General features: G+C 45.4%; 1 protein-coding gene across 1 annotated transcript in view; it reads right to left on the bottom strand.

The window, feature by feature from the left end:
• Window positions 1–16,002, bottom strand: part of CDH13 (cadherin 13) — an 880,020-nt gene that overhangs the window by 661,160 nt on the left and 202,858 nt on the right. Inside the window, exon 2 of the mRNA XM_081274813.1 lies at window positions 12,360–12,471. Coding sequence (XP_081130939.1) covers window positions 12,360–12,471 — 112 coding nt within the window. The remainder of the gene's footprint in view (window positions 1–12,359; window positions 12,472–16,002) is intronic.

Here is a 16,002-nt window from a genome sequence, read left to right as displayed (position 1 = left end):
CTGGTCCTGTAAAGACATCCTAAGACTAACAACGTGGTCCACAGACCAATGCCTGACCTCTGGAGAAGGAACCATAGCAAGATAAGTACAGTAATTGAAAACAATGTGGCAGGGTAATCATTCGCCTATCAAATCTCACTTTTAAGAAACTTATATTATGTATGTCTTTGGCTTTTAATTTAACTTTTATAATAATTAAATTTTATGATACTCTTAATAAAAAGAAACTAAGAATTGAGAGTAAGACAAAAAGGTGGTTGCCGTATTCTTTCAATGTCACACACAAGGCACCAGTGCGTTCATTGAAGGATTATTTAATCACCTACATAAGTGTGATCTGTTCACCCCACGTTTACTACTCATTGAAGATTGCAGACTTACTGAAATTAATTTGCAGATTCTGTCTACTAGAGAGTCAAGTAATATTCAGTAGGAAAGATAACCCCAGAGCTTACAGTTATTTGCCCTGAAGGGCATTAACCAGATTTGTAGGTGACCTGGCAAACTGCCTCTAACACCCCTTCCTTTAGGATTAAATTACTTAACACATATCGAGCTCTTCATATATCTTGTGAAACATACTTATTTTATTGGTTTGCCTTTTAATTGTTGAGTTCAATAAAATCTTTGACATGTGTTTAGTTTATATTGGTAGGTAAGTCACATTTTTGACTTTTTGAAAATTATGTTTGACTTTTTTTTGTAACAAAATATAAGGCCATAATGCTTTGTTATAAAACAAAATGAAATGGATCTAGCCTTTCAGTTTAAAACTTTGGAAGAGCCAGAGTTTGCTCTAAGTTCCTGTTGCTGAATTCCTTGGGTTCTCCAGGGTTCAGCCTTTCTGAGGCCTCGTTGTTCAGGTATTTGGATGAAACTGTGAGCAACACAATTCTCTTTCATTTTAATTAAATCCCTTTCTTCAAAGTCTTGAGTTAGTCAGGGTTTGTGAGAACCCTCACTAAGTCAGCAGATGTAGCTGACAAAGGACTTTGTAACGGAGCAGCTCACCCTCTCCTTAGGCACAGGTGGCAGGATGCGCCGTCCCAGACAGGTGTGCATGACCAAACTGCGAGTGATGGGAACAGGAGGCCGAAGTGGGCTGGGCCGAAAGCAGAGCAGCAGTTTAACATGAGCCCAAACTTCAGGCCCCCATTGTTGGCCTAGGCCTCTCCTGCTGGAGCTGCCTCGTCTTCTCCCAACAGAAGGGAGATCTAGAAGGGGAGTCACGTGCCAGGCACAGACTCCATGCTTGTTCCAGCTAGCTTTTCATGGCTGTGACCAAGATGCATGACAAGGACAATTGAGAGGAAAAAACTATAGATTTGTCTCACAGTGTCGGAGGGTTAGTCCATGGTCTACAGAACCCATAGTTCTGGGCAGAAGGAACACAGACTATCATGGTGGAAGGATGTGGCAGAGGATCAGTTCAGTTCAGGACACCCCTGAAGCAGAAAGAGAGCTCTGCTCCCCAAGGACAAAATGTAAACCCCAAGGGCAATACCAGGGACCTACTTCCTCCAGCCACAGCCTACCTGCCTATAATTACCACTCAATTAATCTATACTGGTGAATTAATCAGCAGATTAGGTCAGACCTCTTTTAATCTAGTCACTTCATCTCCAAAAACTCTTGCATCATGTCACACGTGGGCTTCTGGGGGACACCTCATATCTGAACTCTAACAATGCCTGTGCAGAGGAGCTATTGCTTCTCTCACCTCCCTGAGTGCGGACAAAGGTCTGGTGCTTGTCCACGCCCTCCACACTCCTCTGTGCACCTCTGGACACCGGGACTTGGCCACCTGGCAAGCCTCCCATGAGCCTCTGACAATGACAGACCCAGTTGCTTCCTAACTTGGGTCTTCCCTGAACCAAGTCTCTTGCCCTTTCTTAGCTCCTTGAATTTGATGCCAAGTGCCTTCCTTGCAGGATTATCCCCACTTACCCTCAGTCTCTGCTTTAATTCAACAAACTTCCTTTTGCTGAAAAATGCAGTGCTAACCATATTCCTCAGAGGGTTTGACTCATATTTTGAACTGTTTTTCAAGCACTAATTATTTCTTTCATGTTATTCAGAATCAATGTTTCCTCATTTGGAATCCATCCTTCCCCCATGGAATTTAATGTATACATATGAAAATTAAAACCAGTTTTAGCTAAAAATAGACCCACTGGGAGGTCTTCAGAATTAGCTGACAGGCACGGTTCAGCGGAACCTGGATGGCTGACAACTGTGTTGGCTTCAAATGTGAAAGAAATGGGCTGGTGCAGCAGTTGGCCACTTTTCAGAGATGGCCTGCCAAGATGTCATTTACCAAGTTGCTCACCAGTAGGAGAGAGGTTGTAGGGGTAGGCTGGGCCCCCTCCACTCTGCTCCTCCAGAAACAGCTGGGATGTGAAGAGGCCACCTGAATCTCTGTAGGCAGAGACTAGAGGCGTTTCGCAAGAATGGTCTCCTCAAGGGTGCAGTCTATAATTCCAAAATCCAGGCGGTCAGCCTACCGAGAGTGTTTCCATAATTCACTTGAAAGCAAAACCCAACCTGAGCTGACCTGATGCTATCTGTGCTCTTTATTTATCCTGCTTAGGGTAAACATTCAAGTTTTACTGCTGAAATATCAATCTATGTTACGACCTGGTGCTGCCCCAGACCCACCGGCAGAGGTGATGATATGCAGCCTGGGCACTTTACGATCTCTCTAATACCAGCACATCCAGACCCATGCTCGGGAGGAATCACTTCTAAAACACTTTTCCAAGATCATGATTTTACAAAACATTTGGCCCAAAGAGACCAAGCATGAGGGAGCGGAATAAGGAGGACAGGACCTGAAGACTCAGAGTCTTGGGCATTAGGAGGAGAGCGGGCTCTCTGAGAGGAGCCAATCCTTATTGGAAACTCTCTGCTCCACCTTTGGTAGACACTGGCACTGTCCATCCCAATGGCATCGTCCCACCCCATGCCCCATCCCCACTCTTCAGATAATAAAATCGACTAAGCTTTCCTTGGAGCTTGCATATGGCAGGAGCCAAGGTGAGCCCTCAGCATGTGCCAACTTGTTTAACCATTGAAATATCACCTCCAGTTTACAGAGGAGGACAGTGAGGAGCTGGAGGGTGGGGTGACTGGAAATACCACCCATTGTGGGTTTTAAGACAAGCAAAGGGACTCAGGAGCTCACACCAATGGCCCTTCGAAACTGTCAAAGTCTGGGAGGAAAAGCCAGGAGCCCCTCCCAGTGGGAGGGCCTCTAGCACTGGCTGTAGCATTCCACGTGGAGGATCATGGGTTTCCGGGGTCAGGTGACCACAGAGCACATTCCACCAACAACACCACCTGCACAATCTAGTCCCCCTCTATGCCCTTTTCTCTTAACAGGGGTTCATAATCCTGCTTATAAGGCATTTGAGATGGTTCTGTGGATAAAATGGTAACCCTTTCTGGATCGCGGTATTTCACCTGGGGAGCCTATTCCACCTGAGGGCTTTTGCAAGGGCTGGTCCCTCTGCCGGGGTCTTTCCACCTTGTCTTTAACTGGTTGGTAACTTCTCATAGTTCAAGTCCTGACTTCTTTGAGAAAGCTGCTTGGACTGTCCACTCTGCAGCAGTCCCTCACAACCTCTATCACATGACTGCGTCTTCCTTCCTTCACAGCCTGGACCATCCTCATCCCTTGCCTGTCCACATTCCATATATGAATTTGCTCTAATACAAGAATGTGGGGGGAAACATTGGCAAGAATTTGCACCCCTTGCCCTTTTGTTCTCCAGCGAACAAGAAATTTCCATGAAAACCAAGGCAAATAGGACAGACGGAGGGCACTGTGATTATTAGCATGTGTGTAAAGTAGATCTGCAACAGGATAATAAGATCTTCTGCTGCTCAAACTATTTAAAGCCATGCTTAATCTTTCCCAATTTATATCTTGCTGCCTTCCTCATTAAGCAGCCCAATTCATGTGGTTCTAATACCTTAAATTAGGAGATGCTCCTGTATATCCGTATGTTCCTGTATTCTTAATCCCTTGAAGAAAAACAGAAATAAAAGAGATTTATAACAGCTCTAAGACCATGTGAGTGAAGATACTCAACAGGTTGAAGAGTGAGGCCATATGGCAGCACTTAGAATTTGACAGTCTTAATTAAGCAATCTGCTCACCAGCATCACCAGCGAGAAACCTGGCATGATGCAATAGCTGTCCCTGTCCCCTGCCACCTAAAAGACATTTGCATTTGTGTGTGTTCTGGATTATCAAAATTCTCATGCATGGAGCGCAGCCTGCAGTCACAGGATGTTGGTACTAAAGGAAGTAGAGCACCATCGTGAGGGACTGTCCTGCTTACGACAGCCCAGCATTGTTTCTTTATCTCAAGAGACAGCATCTCCATTTCCCTACGCCAGTAGGAGTACCAGATCTTCTCAGGCTCTGTGATTGGCTCAAGGATGGACACACGATCCAAGCTGGTGCAGAATTAGCCATGAGATATTTGCTAGAACACTTGGAAATGAGAAGCTCTGGACTGTTGAACGGCAGCCATCTTGGAGGGAAGCCCTCTGAGAGTGAAGACTGAAATCAGCACTACAGAAAATACAGCTGAGGGAAGACAGGGCATAGCAACCATTAGAGTTTCTAGATCCAGATGTTGCTGAAGCCAACTCAAACCTTGAAATTTTCCATCATATGAGATGATGGAAGAAGCACATGTGCTGCTGCATCTTTGGTGGCATGTCACTGGACCCACACACCATTCTTAGGAGTAGTGGACACTGCAGAAAGGTGACTTTGATTGCTGTTAGGGACAGGGAGGGTAAGGATTTTTGTTTGTTTGGCTTTGTTTTTTTCTCAGTCTGTCTGACTATGCTGATAATGGACTGCCCTTGTGTTCGAAGCCAGGGGGTTCTGCATCCAGGCTCTATTTTGGAGGCCCAAACCTGCTCAGAAGTTGAGGATTTTAAATAGTGAAATTCTCAATGTTGATGACCAATTCCTTCATTAAATGCTTTAGATCCCTCACTGAGCCTCCAAACAGGACATATCTGTGGGATGATTGGTTCGGGGATGACAGAGTGACTTGTTTATCTTACTGATGACTTATTCCAGGCACTCCATCTGCTGCCTTGTCATCATCTGGTGAGGCTCTCACTATTCCCCCTGCATTCCCCACACCGCACAGTGCAACCTAGGACCCGCGTCCAAAGGCAGGCTCTCTGGATTCCATTACCTCTCTTGCTGGTGTGTGCGAGCCGTCCTCTCTTATCCTTCAGTCCGTTAACTGTAATTTTCACACTTGTCAGGTAATTAATGCACATAGGAGGATCCTAATAAATATTAATTGATTCTTAGATTGTTACAGATACATGGGGGGAACCTATAGAAACATTGTATTTCTGCAGAGCTCTGTTAATCTTAAGAGAAAAGTCTTAATAATGTAAAAAGGAGCCACATCGTAACCCAAAGTATAATCAACTTCATAATGATGGAGTGAGCTAGGTGGCACCAGAGTAATTTTCCTTGGCACATCATGACAGCTTAAAACAAATGTGCTACTTGAAACCTCAACCTTGTTCGACTCTATCCAGATTGCAGGACAGGTAACATTAAATACTTTCACTAATCAGTTAATCAGTCTCCCAACCAGAGAGTAAATAAATATAAGCTAGGGTGAAGGATGGCCAGAAAATGGGAAGGAAATTCTGTTTAAAAATTCATTATTTTTTTAAAGCCACAAAATCTGAAATCCAAAGCAAAAGATTTGGGACGATCTCTAGAATAGAAAATACGGACTGACAAACGCCTAAGTCAGACTGAACTCGGGAAACGCATTTCTCCACCTGCCAGGTGGGAAAGTCCACCTGTGTATTACCATCCAGATGAAACTTTCTCTGCAGGGTCAACAGGGCCTTTGTTGGGACATATAACTCACTGTCGAGGCACTTCCTGTGTTGGGATGCAAAACACCCTTCACATCTCTTTTTAATTAATTGCCTTCATGTTTCAAGTCCCTGTTTGATTTATAGTCAATTAAAAACACCTCAAAAGCCATGACTCATGTATGTTAAGTACAAATGTGATTAATGCAACCCCACACATTTGGGGACGACCTGGATGCTAAATAAGGTCAGTGTCTCGGTGACATGGCCAGGCAGCGTCCTGGTGAGAGGGACCCATGGGGAGGCAGAGGGTCATAGACAATGCGGCACTGCATCCATCCCAAACAAAGAAAAGCAGCTCCTTTTGTGTATATTACAGAGGAAGAGTGAACCTGGCTATAAACAGAAAACATATGCAGTGCCAGTTCTCCGTCTCATCCAGGTTGATGGAAGTGATGGAAAAATCAAGTGGCAGATTTCCTGGTTGCACTGCCACCAACATCAACAAAAACTAAGGGACTCTGGACCACAGGACTCAGGGAAAGCAGCAGTGCCCTGGAGTCCTGGGTTCGGATCTTGACCCCATCAGCTGTACGTGATGCCAGCCTGGAAAATGTCTTCACCTGGCTCTGCCTTAGGTGCCCCTCTGTAAAAACGGGCACCTGAGATACCTTTCCCCTAAGTGCTGCTGGGAGGTTCACAGCACCTGGGGGGTACACAGCCCAGGTTGACTCTCAGGGCCATGGTCAGCATACGGATCAGCACCAGCTGTACCTTGTGTCCCCTAACATGCACCCACCATTTATGTTTTCCAGAAATGGTCTTTCTTTGTCAGAACCGGCCTGTGGCACTTCATAAAAGAAATTTCCTAGGAATCACCCCTGCCTCCCCAGGAGAACTAACAGAGTTGCTGTGATTTAGTTATCAGATGTCCTCCAAAAGCTCACTGTGAGACAATGCAAGGATATTCAGAGGGGAAATGATCGGGTTAGAGAGCCTTGATCCAATCCGTAAATTAATACCCTGATGGGGATTCACTGAGTGGTAACTGAAGGTGGGTGGGGTGTGGCTGGAGGAGGTGGGCATTGGGGGCGTGCCTTTGGGGTGTATGTTCTGTATCTGGAGAGTAGAGTTTCTCTCTGCCTCCTGGTGCCATGTCCCAAGCCATTTCCCTCCACCACGCTCTTCTGCCATGATGTGCCACCTCATCTGGAGCCCTGGGGAATGGCGCCAGCTGTGTGCAGATTGAGAGCCCCAGATGAACTTTTCCTCCTCTAATTGTTCTTGTCAGGTCTTTTGCTTGCAGTAATGAAAAAGCTGACTAAAACCATAGTGAAACTCCAGAAGAACACCAGGAAAGAGTGCAGAGTGACATCCCAATGCCACAGGCCAGCGGTTTCCCGTGACAAGTGGTCAGTGGGGACATCTGGGATGCTTTCAAACAGCACAATTTAACGAAAGGACTGACTGCCTTTTCTTCAGTAATTAGTCCCTAATCCTTTTATTTTTCTTGATGACAAATGACCTTTAAGAGATAATTCTGATTGAAAGTAAATTGTGGTGTTTTCCCTCTCTCCAATTATCACCTTTTTTTCTCATATTCAGGATTAGCAATTTAAAAAAAAACACTCTCATCAATCCAAGATTTTAAAAAATGTAAGAATTATACTTATCCATGAAGTTCCAATGTCCTGGAACCACTGCTGGGGACGCTGCCCCATCTGCTCAGATTTTTAATGGTCAGCATGACTGGTCCTCTTGAATGCTGCGTTCAGAGGGCCATGTAAGGGCACTGATCTACCCAAGGTCTGTGAGTGACGATGATAACAATGGACACGTGACATCCAGGCTAAAGCAGCACCTGTTTGTTCAGAGGTCAATTCCACGCCTGCTCTCCACCTTTGTTAGATCAGCTGTAGCTAAGCTGAGACTGTTGCCACCCTCTGGCAGAGACGAGGGTTCAAATGACTCACTTATGGTCACACAGCTAACATGACTGGGTGTTTGAACCCTAGTCAATGTGAGTTTAAAGTTGTGCTGTGTGATCTTAGCTACAATGCTATAATCCTCAGGAGGAAGCAATTGAAGCCCATCTTTATTGTAATGTTCAGAAGGCGAGGACCCTCCCCAGGTGTTTCTAAGAAGAGCAGGGAGGAAGAGGACACCACTATGTGGGCCGCAGGGCACCCTTAGAGGTCGTGACCTTGCTCTCCTTCTTACACTGACCAACTCTGTCCTGCAGAGACAGTTGCCTTCTTTATGTCCCCTTCTCTCTCTCCCAGGGTCTGCTTTTGAGCCAGGCAACCCCGTTTTGTTAGGCTTATGTTATGTGCCTACATAGAGACTGGCCAGTTCCAGTGAGCTCCTCCACAGTTTCCAGCCCCCTTTGCAGTAGGTTGGCTACAAGACTGGGTCTGCTGATTGGATGGAAAGAAATGATACATGCCACTTTTGAGCTGATGGTTGAGCACTCTCTTCCTTGACCCCATCTACCAGCTCACACTGGGAGTGGGAAAACCTAGGAGAGCAGCCTGGCCGGCATCTGCATGACCTGGATGAGAAGTAAGCATTGCTCGTGTTAGATCACTGGAGCTGTTTGTTACCACAGCATAACATGGCCTATTCTGACCAATACAGGTTCTTTACTAAAAGTGATTATATAAGTTGAATTATAGATAAACTTAGATGTGGTGGTTTTTTTCTATGTATCTCTGTTTGTGTGGACTAAGAAAAGTGACCCACATGAAGGATGAAGAATAATCACAAGGTTATAAATGGAAAAGAATAGTCCAGTCCTGGTAGAGGTTGGGTGGCCAATTAGGTGCCCCTTCTGGACACTGGAGGCTGGACTCATCTACCCCTAGCACAGGCTGGATGCTTGTGAGTATGGTGTCCCTAGGGATTTCAGTGATCACAGCCTGCCCCCCAGTGTCAGGAACGTCTGTCTGAGCTGATAGGAGCAGGGGAGAATCTCCTGTTTTAATGATAGCAAGGGTTTGTCAATTAGCAATTTTTTTCCATTCTGGCTGGGTATTTGGTCAGTTGTCCAGATGAGCTGTTCTCCAGGCCTGGAGATCTTCTGATCTGGGTGTCAGCTGGGAGGCCATAACCAGGGCTATTGGCCATCTCCAACAACGTCCAGGTGACTATTGGAATAACATGATTTTCATGTGCAGGAGGAGAAAGAGCAACCACCAGGCTGTGTGATTCTGGGTCCCAGGGCCCTCTGGGGACTCTGGTGAGATTCCTCCCTTGAGCCCAAGATCTTGGATGAGTGCCTCCTTTCTCAGTCTTTCTTCCTAAGCTGTCTTCCCCTTTTGCCCTGTGATTCTCATTGAGAAACAGGAATAGCCATGTCTTCCCAGCTCTCCTTTCAAGACTGAGATGAAGCCAAGAAAGTTCTGCCCAAGTTATCCTGAGTCGGGGGCTTTGCATCACACTGTGAAAGATGCAATGAAAGAATTCTGCTGGTTACATTAGAAGAAATAGTGGGGCACTATGTTTTGATCCTGGCAGCTTATTGAAAAATGGTCTTTTAAAGAAGAAAGCAAGTCTAGTTAGTGGAAAGGAGAGTAGAATAAAGAGTTATTTGGATATGAAGGAAATAAAAGGCTTTAGAACAACTGAGGGATAGATGTATCGGAGGGAACAGTGAATAAAATATTAGGGAAATAAAAGGAGTGGAGGTGGCCATTAGGAACAGTTAAAGCAGAAAGAGATAAGTCACCCAGAAATGAGGGAGAAGATGAAAAAAGTATAAAAGGAACTATTACTGTCGGAACAAAGGGAGTGGGAAGCCACGGACAGAATAAACATTCCCTGTAACCCGCTGAAAGCCGAGCACAGAATTGGCTAATTCAAGTCTAGGGTATGGGCAGGTAGAGGACATCTGTCAGGCACAGAGGCAACACCTGCAGATGACTTGATAGCACAGTGCAGAGCATAGACATCAATTGATCAATTAGGTTGTGTTCATGCCTTCAGAAACAAAAACAGTGTTCGCAACCAGAATTCTACAATATTGCAAAGATAAAAGGAACAATATAAAGTGCAAATATGATCCAGGGAACCCAAGACGGTATTACCTACCTAGTTCCTCTTAACCTGCACCACCCTGCAACAGGGACCTGTATTTATGTCAGGAAAGTGTCCCTAACCATCTCCTGGGTCTTCCAGATGCAAATAGGCAGCTCCATGTTCTTCTTAAGTGGTCTGGTTCTGTCTGAGTCTTTCCATCCTTTGCCCAGGTGTCAGCCTGTGTCAGAGGGTGTTCCAAGAGTGTACCCCAATCATGGCTCTCTAGGTCAGTCACACTTATCTCAGAAACAGAGGTTGTTGTGTTTATTTGTCAGTAAATGAAGGGAAAAAACAAAGAATTATGGGAAGGAAGAGTAGATGGGAAAGGAGTGGCTGGCTGAAAACCTTGGTTGGATATGTGGGAAAGCATGTTCAATATTTTGGGCTCTTTATTTCCTATTGTGCATGAAATCATGCTATTTCTGGAGACCCAGGTTTTCTCAGCAACACTCACCTCAAGTCTGTGACAACTTCCTCTTCACTTAGGCAGCGAACTTCATGCACAGACGGCTTCACAACCACCTGTGCTTGTTGCCTTGGAATGAACTAAAAACTCGCTCACCAGGTCGGCTGGCTTTGTGTTACTCTAGTCATACATGTGGACACACAATCTCACCGACAGGAGCTAATCAGATTTTGCTGACCTAACAGCACACCTAACAGCATGAAATTGTAAATGTTCTCAATTCCTATGTCACTGGCTTTTTCCTATCATTGATTATCAACCCAGTGTCATTTAGCATTTACTAGCTTACCCCGAAGCAGCAGCCATAACCCTCTTAATTACTTAGGGGATTAAACACACACATACACACGGGCACACACAAAGCTATGATATTGGAATGTACAGTGTGTCCTAGTTTAAATTAAAAAGATCCCCCAAAGTATGATTGTTTTCCAGCTTCTCAGTGGTGAATTAAAAGCTGTTTGGTGTCGTGAAGATTACAGAAGCAATCACATTTACGGGCCTGCTTTGCATACCAACTCTATTAATTTCCATACTTATGGTGGCTTCGCATTTCCAAGCATGTTAACATAGATGCCATTTGGGATAACCACTGGGGAAAAAAATTAAGAGAGAGAGGCAGAGAGACAGACAGACGGACAGAATCAGGCAGACAAGAAGGGAGAAGAGGGGGAGGGAGAGCCAGAAAAAATCGTTCTCACAAATCAAGTTCCATTTGAAATATATTGATTCTGATAAATACAAAAATCAAAAGACAAATGAGGTCTCCCGGTGGCCTGACCCCGGAGTCACACGCAGGGATCAAATTACCAGGAAATCACATATTGGAATTCACTTATTGTGCCCATCCTGCACCTTGCCATGACGGACTCTAATTATCGAGATGATTTTTCGTTGGTGAAATTGCATCAGGATGTGCACGGGCTGCACCTCGGATGCCCCTCAATGCTCCGCACTGCATCTTCATTACTGTGCTGCTCTCAACTGTGCTCACCAGCCTCGCAATCAGGAGGGCCACTGTGCGTGTGCGTGTGCTTATGTGTGGGTGTCTGTCTGTCTGCCTCTTTTTCTTTAAACACGCCAGTCACATACCACAGGAATAAAGTAATGAAGCTCGCAATCAATGGTGCAGAGGTGTTGTAGGGGCCTTGAAGCATCCAACCACATTAGACCACCATCCACATACCCTTTATTTCCATCCGTTAAAGAACGGTGCTCGAGAGCCCACAGTTAAATGGTTACTCCCACCATCCATTTCAAATGCTTCTGTGAAGAAACCACGCTTGATGTGCATTTAGCAATCTACCCTCTTCCCCCTTAAACATAAAGTGACGTTAGTGTTAAAAATAGGATGTGATCATAACCACCGATCTGGAGGATGCACATTTGAAGGAAATCAATCGGAATTTGGGGGGATTTGAAATTAATCCACAGAACAAACCGGAGAGGTTTTGAATCTTTCTGAGAATGATCTTATCAGCTTCAAGAATCAGAATTTTTGATGTTTATGTCTAAAAATCCCAGCAGCCAATATCATGGTCTCACCATTACTTTGATTTAATGCTATATATGAGAAACTACAGGTAGGACAGCAATCTACAGGAAGGCAGTGATTTTGTTCTTGGGGTCTGCCCAGGGGAAATGGATTTCATTTCCTTTACATACTGTAGAACTCACACAGGAGCTGGCAGACCCTTTCCTGGGAGCACTGCAGAAATGCCCGCTGATGATAAAATACTGAAAAGAGAGACCCGCCGCTCTATTAACCTCTAAGCCTGCAAGTGTCCGGTTCAGGTGCTCCACCCTGGGTCCGTCAGTGACAGAAGAAACATGATCAGAAAACAGTAGTTTAGGAAATACTGCATCCTGAGACACATTCCTCGACACTAGTGAATTCCAATATGAGGCTAGGCCAAAAGCATCTTCAAGTGATACTGCTTACACTTTAGAATCGACTGGTCCTCGATGAATTCCGCTGGCTGATGGATGCGGAACACTTTCTGCTGGAATCCAGGAGTGCAGTCCAAATCTTCTGCAGATGTTAGCAGCAGCACCTGAGGAAACCAAGGCCATCAATATTTTAATAGCGGCTTATGTGTTTGCCCTGTTAACTTTTTACCAGATATGCGACTTATAGAAATGAGCTGAGGTTTTAATTTCAGTTCCCAAATGAAGAGGCAAGTTGATACTTCTCCTGGGTCTGCCAACAACGCGTTTTGGCAATGAGATCTGGAAAACCCACAAAGGGGAACAGCTGCTGCAGCTTCCATTAAGTTGCAGTTAAAGAAATAACATCGTCAGATTTTTACACCTGCTAAGAATCTCACCATGGTCTCCATGTGTGAAACTTCATTATAGAAACTGTCAATTTCCTGTGATGCCCGAGTTAAAACCAACTTTACTTTCATACATGCAAAGGAGCGTTGTCATCTCTGAGGAGGAAGGAAAAGAGAAGGAGACGTTCCCTTTGGATGTGATTTCTAATAGAACCTAAGGCTCGTTGGGCCTCTGCACCATAGCCCACTACGGTGGTCACAAACCAGGGGTAGCTACTGAGCACCTGAAATGCAGCTGGTCCCAATTTTAGACACTGATAGAATAAAAAACAATTGGATTTTGGTAACTGAACAAGAATAAAATAATACCTAACTATAATTTTATATTAATTACACATTGAACTGCTAATACATACACACACATATTTATATATGTGGGGCAAAATACATACATTTTTAAAATTAATTTTACTTGCTTCTTTGACTTTTGTGAGTTTTGGCTACCATATAATTTTAAATTTACAATTACTTCCATAGGCTCAAATTTGTCTTTGCAAATACTTGGGCTACTTACTTTATCTATCAGTCAGAAAGTTAGGTTATCAGCTTTGAAATATCAAAGTATATGATACCCTTCCCAGCAAGGTGTAACTCGGGTAAGAAATGAACTTATAGTCCAGTAAGCAAAGACCATACAACCCATGAGGATAGGCCTTAGCTCTTTTCCTTGCCTGTTTACACTGAGTACCACACGCACTGGCACAGAGAATACATCCCATAATACTTAACAAGGAAAACTGACATTTTTGAGTCTTTACCATATGCCAAGAGCTGTGCTAAGCTCACTATATGTGTATGATTTCACTTACTGTCTTTGGTGGCTCTGCGAAGTGTGTACTAATGTAAGAGAGAGTTTACAGAGGAGGGACCTAATGCTTTAGAGGTCACCAGCTTGCCCCAGATGTACAGTTAGGCTGGGTTGAGTCAGGACTTGAGTTCAGGTCTAAATTTCCTCTAAGTCTATACACAGTCTAAGCCCTGTCCATTCCCCTTAGGCCCCGCCAGGGAGGACTTTGTGGTTTCTTTCTTTTTTTTCTTTTTTTCCCCTGGATATTTCTCTAAAAACCGTGGAAGACTACTTCACTGTGAGATTGGTGCCAGTAACGAGTGTTGGGAAACTGACATGGCAGGAGCAGCCCTCAACCACTGACAGGTGGAAGGGTGTGTAAATACCCGGCTCCCTCCCTCTCCCTTCAGGTGAGACGACTGGGGGGCACAAGCTGCCTCCCAGTCCCCACTTGGATCTGAGCTGCAACCCCACCGTGTATCTGGCATGAGTCACCTTTCCTTAGCTCTCTCTTCCTGGGCCTGTTTCCCCGCCCCGTCAGTATTTTTCCGAGACCAGTCCTCCACATCGACCGCTTGTGCTGGAGTCCTTGACTGGGTATCTGCTTCTCAGGAAACCAGACTCTGACACTGGACCCCATTCTCAACCACTGCACACAGGCAGCTGAAGAAAGCTCATTATCATCCCTGCCGGCAAACTCAGAGGAGGGTGCCAAAGGTTGGGAGCTGCGGAATCAGGGCATCTCTCTAAATACCAGCTTCCTGAAATCCACTGAACCCCAAGGAATGGGGGCAAGAATCTCTCTCAGAAGGTTCATGATGCAGCCGGACTGAGCCACATCAGAGAAGTGGAAATGAAGGTGCCATCCCCTCGCCCGACATCATCTTTCTCAGATCAGAGGGCGGAGGGTGCTCTAGTACAGGGTCTTGCAGATCTGCTTGTAAAACTTCGCCTCATCCTGAGACCAGGCTCTGACACATCGCTTCCGAAGCAAGGCACCACTGGCATCCTAAGTGGCATATACACCATCTCAGACAGCTTCAGAACTCAGAATAATTTGCGATTTTACAAGCAGAAAATCGATAACTGGCTGATGCTAATTTGGTTAAGCAGCCAGCAGGTGAAGGTTATCCCAGGCCCCTGTGCCTACAACTGTACGTTACCTTCTAATTGGCTAATTCTGCCCTCAAATCCCAGACCATTAACCAATGAGCTCTGCTCCCTGTACATATTAAGGGAGATGCAATTTCCCCAGGGATGCCGCGCTTAGCTCTCCAAGCATGAGAGGAACTAACTGCTCCGTGGGGGAGTTTTCTCCATCTTTGTCTTCCCGTGACTCAGTCCATCATAAAGCCCTGCCACAGTCTATTCAGGAACCTTCTCCAACTGCTGACCCTTAGGAGGGTGGGGTCAGAAATGTCCCAGAGGCCTAGTTTTGTCTGCAAATTCTTGTGTCAGTCCGTCTACCAGTCAAAATTCAGCTTAAATATTCATCACATAAAAGTACTCAGCAGGTAGACCAGGGTGACTTGGTGAGGTAAGAGCTTGTCAAATCATGCACTCGCTCACTCACAAAGACTTGTTAAACTCCTAGGATTCAGTTAGGGCTTTGCCAGATGCTGCCCAGAAACTTTTAAAGAAGGGTGATAATCTTGCAGTTCAATGCAAGGACTCTCAAGCCACTGTTCTCATTTGAATTTTGGCTCCACCCATCACAGACCATGTGATGTGGCTTGCTTCATGGCTGCTCAGCAGGACCTGGGTTTTCTCATCTAGCAAGGAAGGTGGGGGGCCCTGAGCATGGCTGTGTGGATCTGATAGGCTGCTTCACAGAAAGCACTTAGGGAGGCGGTGCCTAGGAAGCGTGGTCAACAGACGATCAGTTACAGGATCATGGTCTAGAAGAGGAGCGTGGCTGGGCAGACCCTACGTAATCGATCAGCTGACGGAAATGAATCCCTAAGTTGAAAGGAAGGCACAGTCCCTTTGGTAGCTGTCAAAGCTGGCACAGAGGAGCCTGTCCCCATCTAGGGTGTCAAGGGCATTACCTGCAGAAGGATATTCCCTCCTTGAGATCAAAAGTAAGGACTGGCTGGATAAGCAGAGGGATGGCGGCTTATCCCCAACCCATGAGCTCTCTTTTCTTTGGCATCGATATCAGGTATCAGGTAACACATCTCCAGGATGACAAAACTGCATTTAGAGAAAGAATCCAGACTAACTGAGGGCTTCCCAAAGCTGAATTTCTTGCTGGCCAGCCATGGTGGAGTGTTCTAAGTTCTATCGCCCCTTGACAACTTAGCAGGATTCAAAACAGTGTCCGTTTGTGAACTCAGCATGGAGAGCCACTCTTCAATTCCAATCCCACCAAGTTTGGGGGTGAGATATAAAGCATGACCCCTCATTGTGGTAGAATATCCCTGGGACATTATGCCAGAGCCAGGAAGCCTTCTCCAACATTA

This window comes from Spermophilus citellus (genome assembly GCF_964194105.1).
Source record: "Spermophilus citellus genome assembly, chromosome: 18".
Lineage (NCBI taxonomy): Eukaryota > Metazoa > Chordata > Mammalia > Rodentia > Sciuridae > Spermophilus > Spermophilus citellus.
This window is presented reverse-complemented; position numbering and strand designations above follow the sequence as displayed.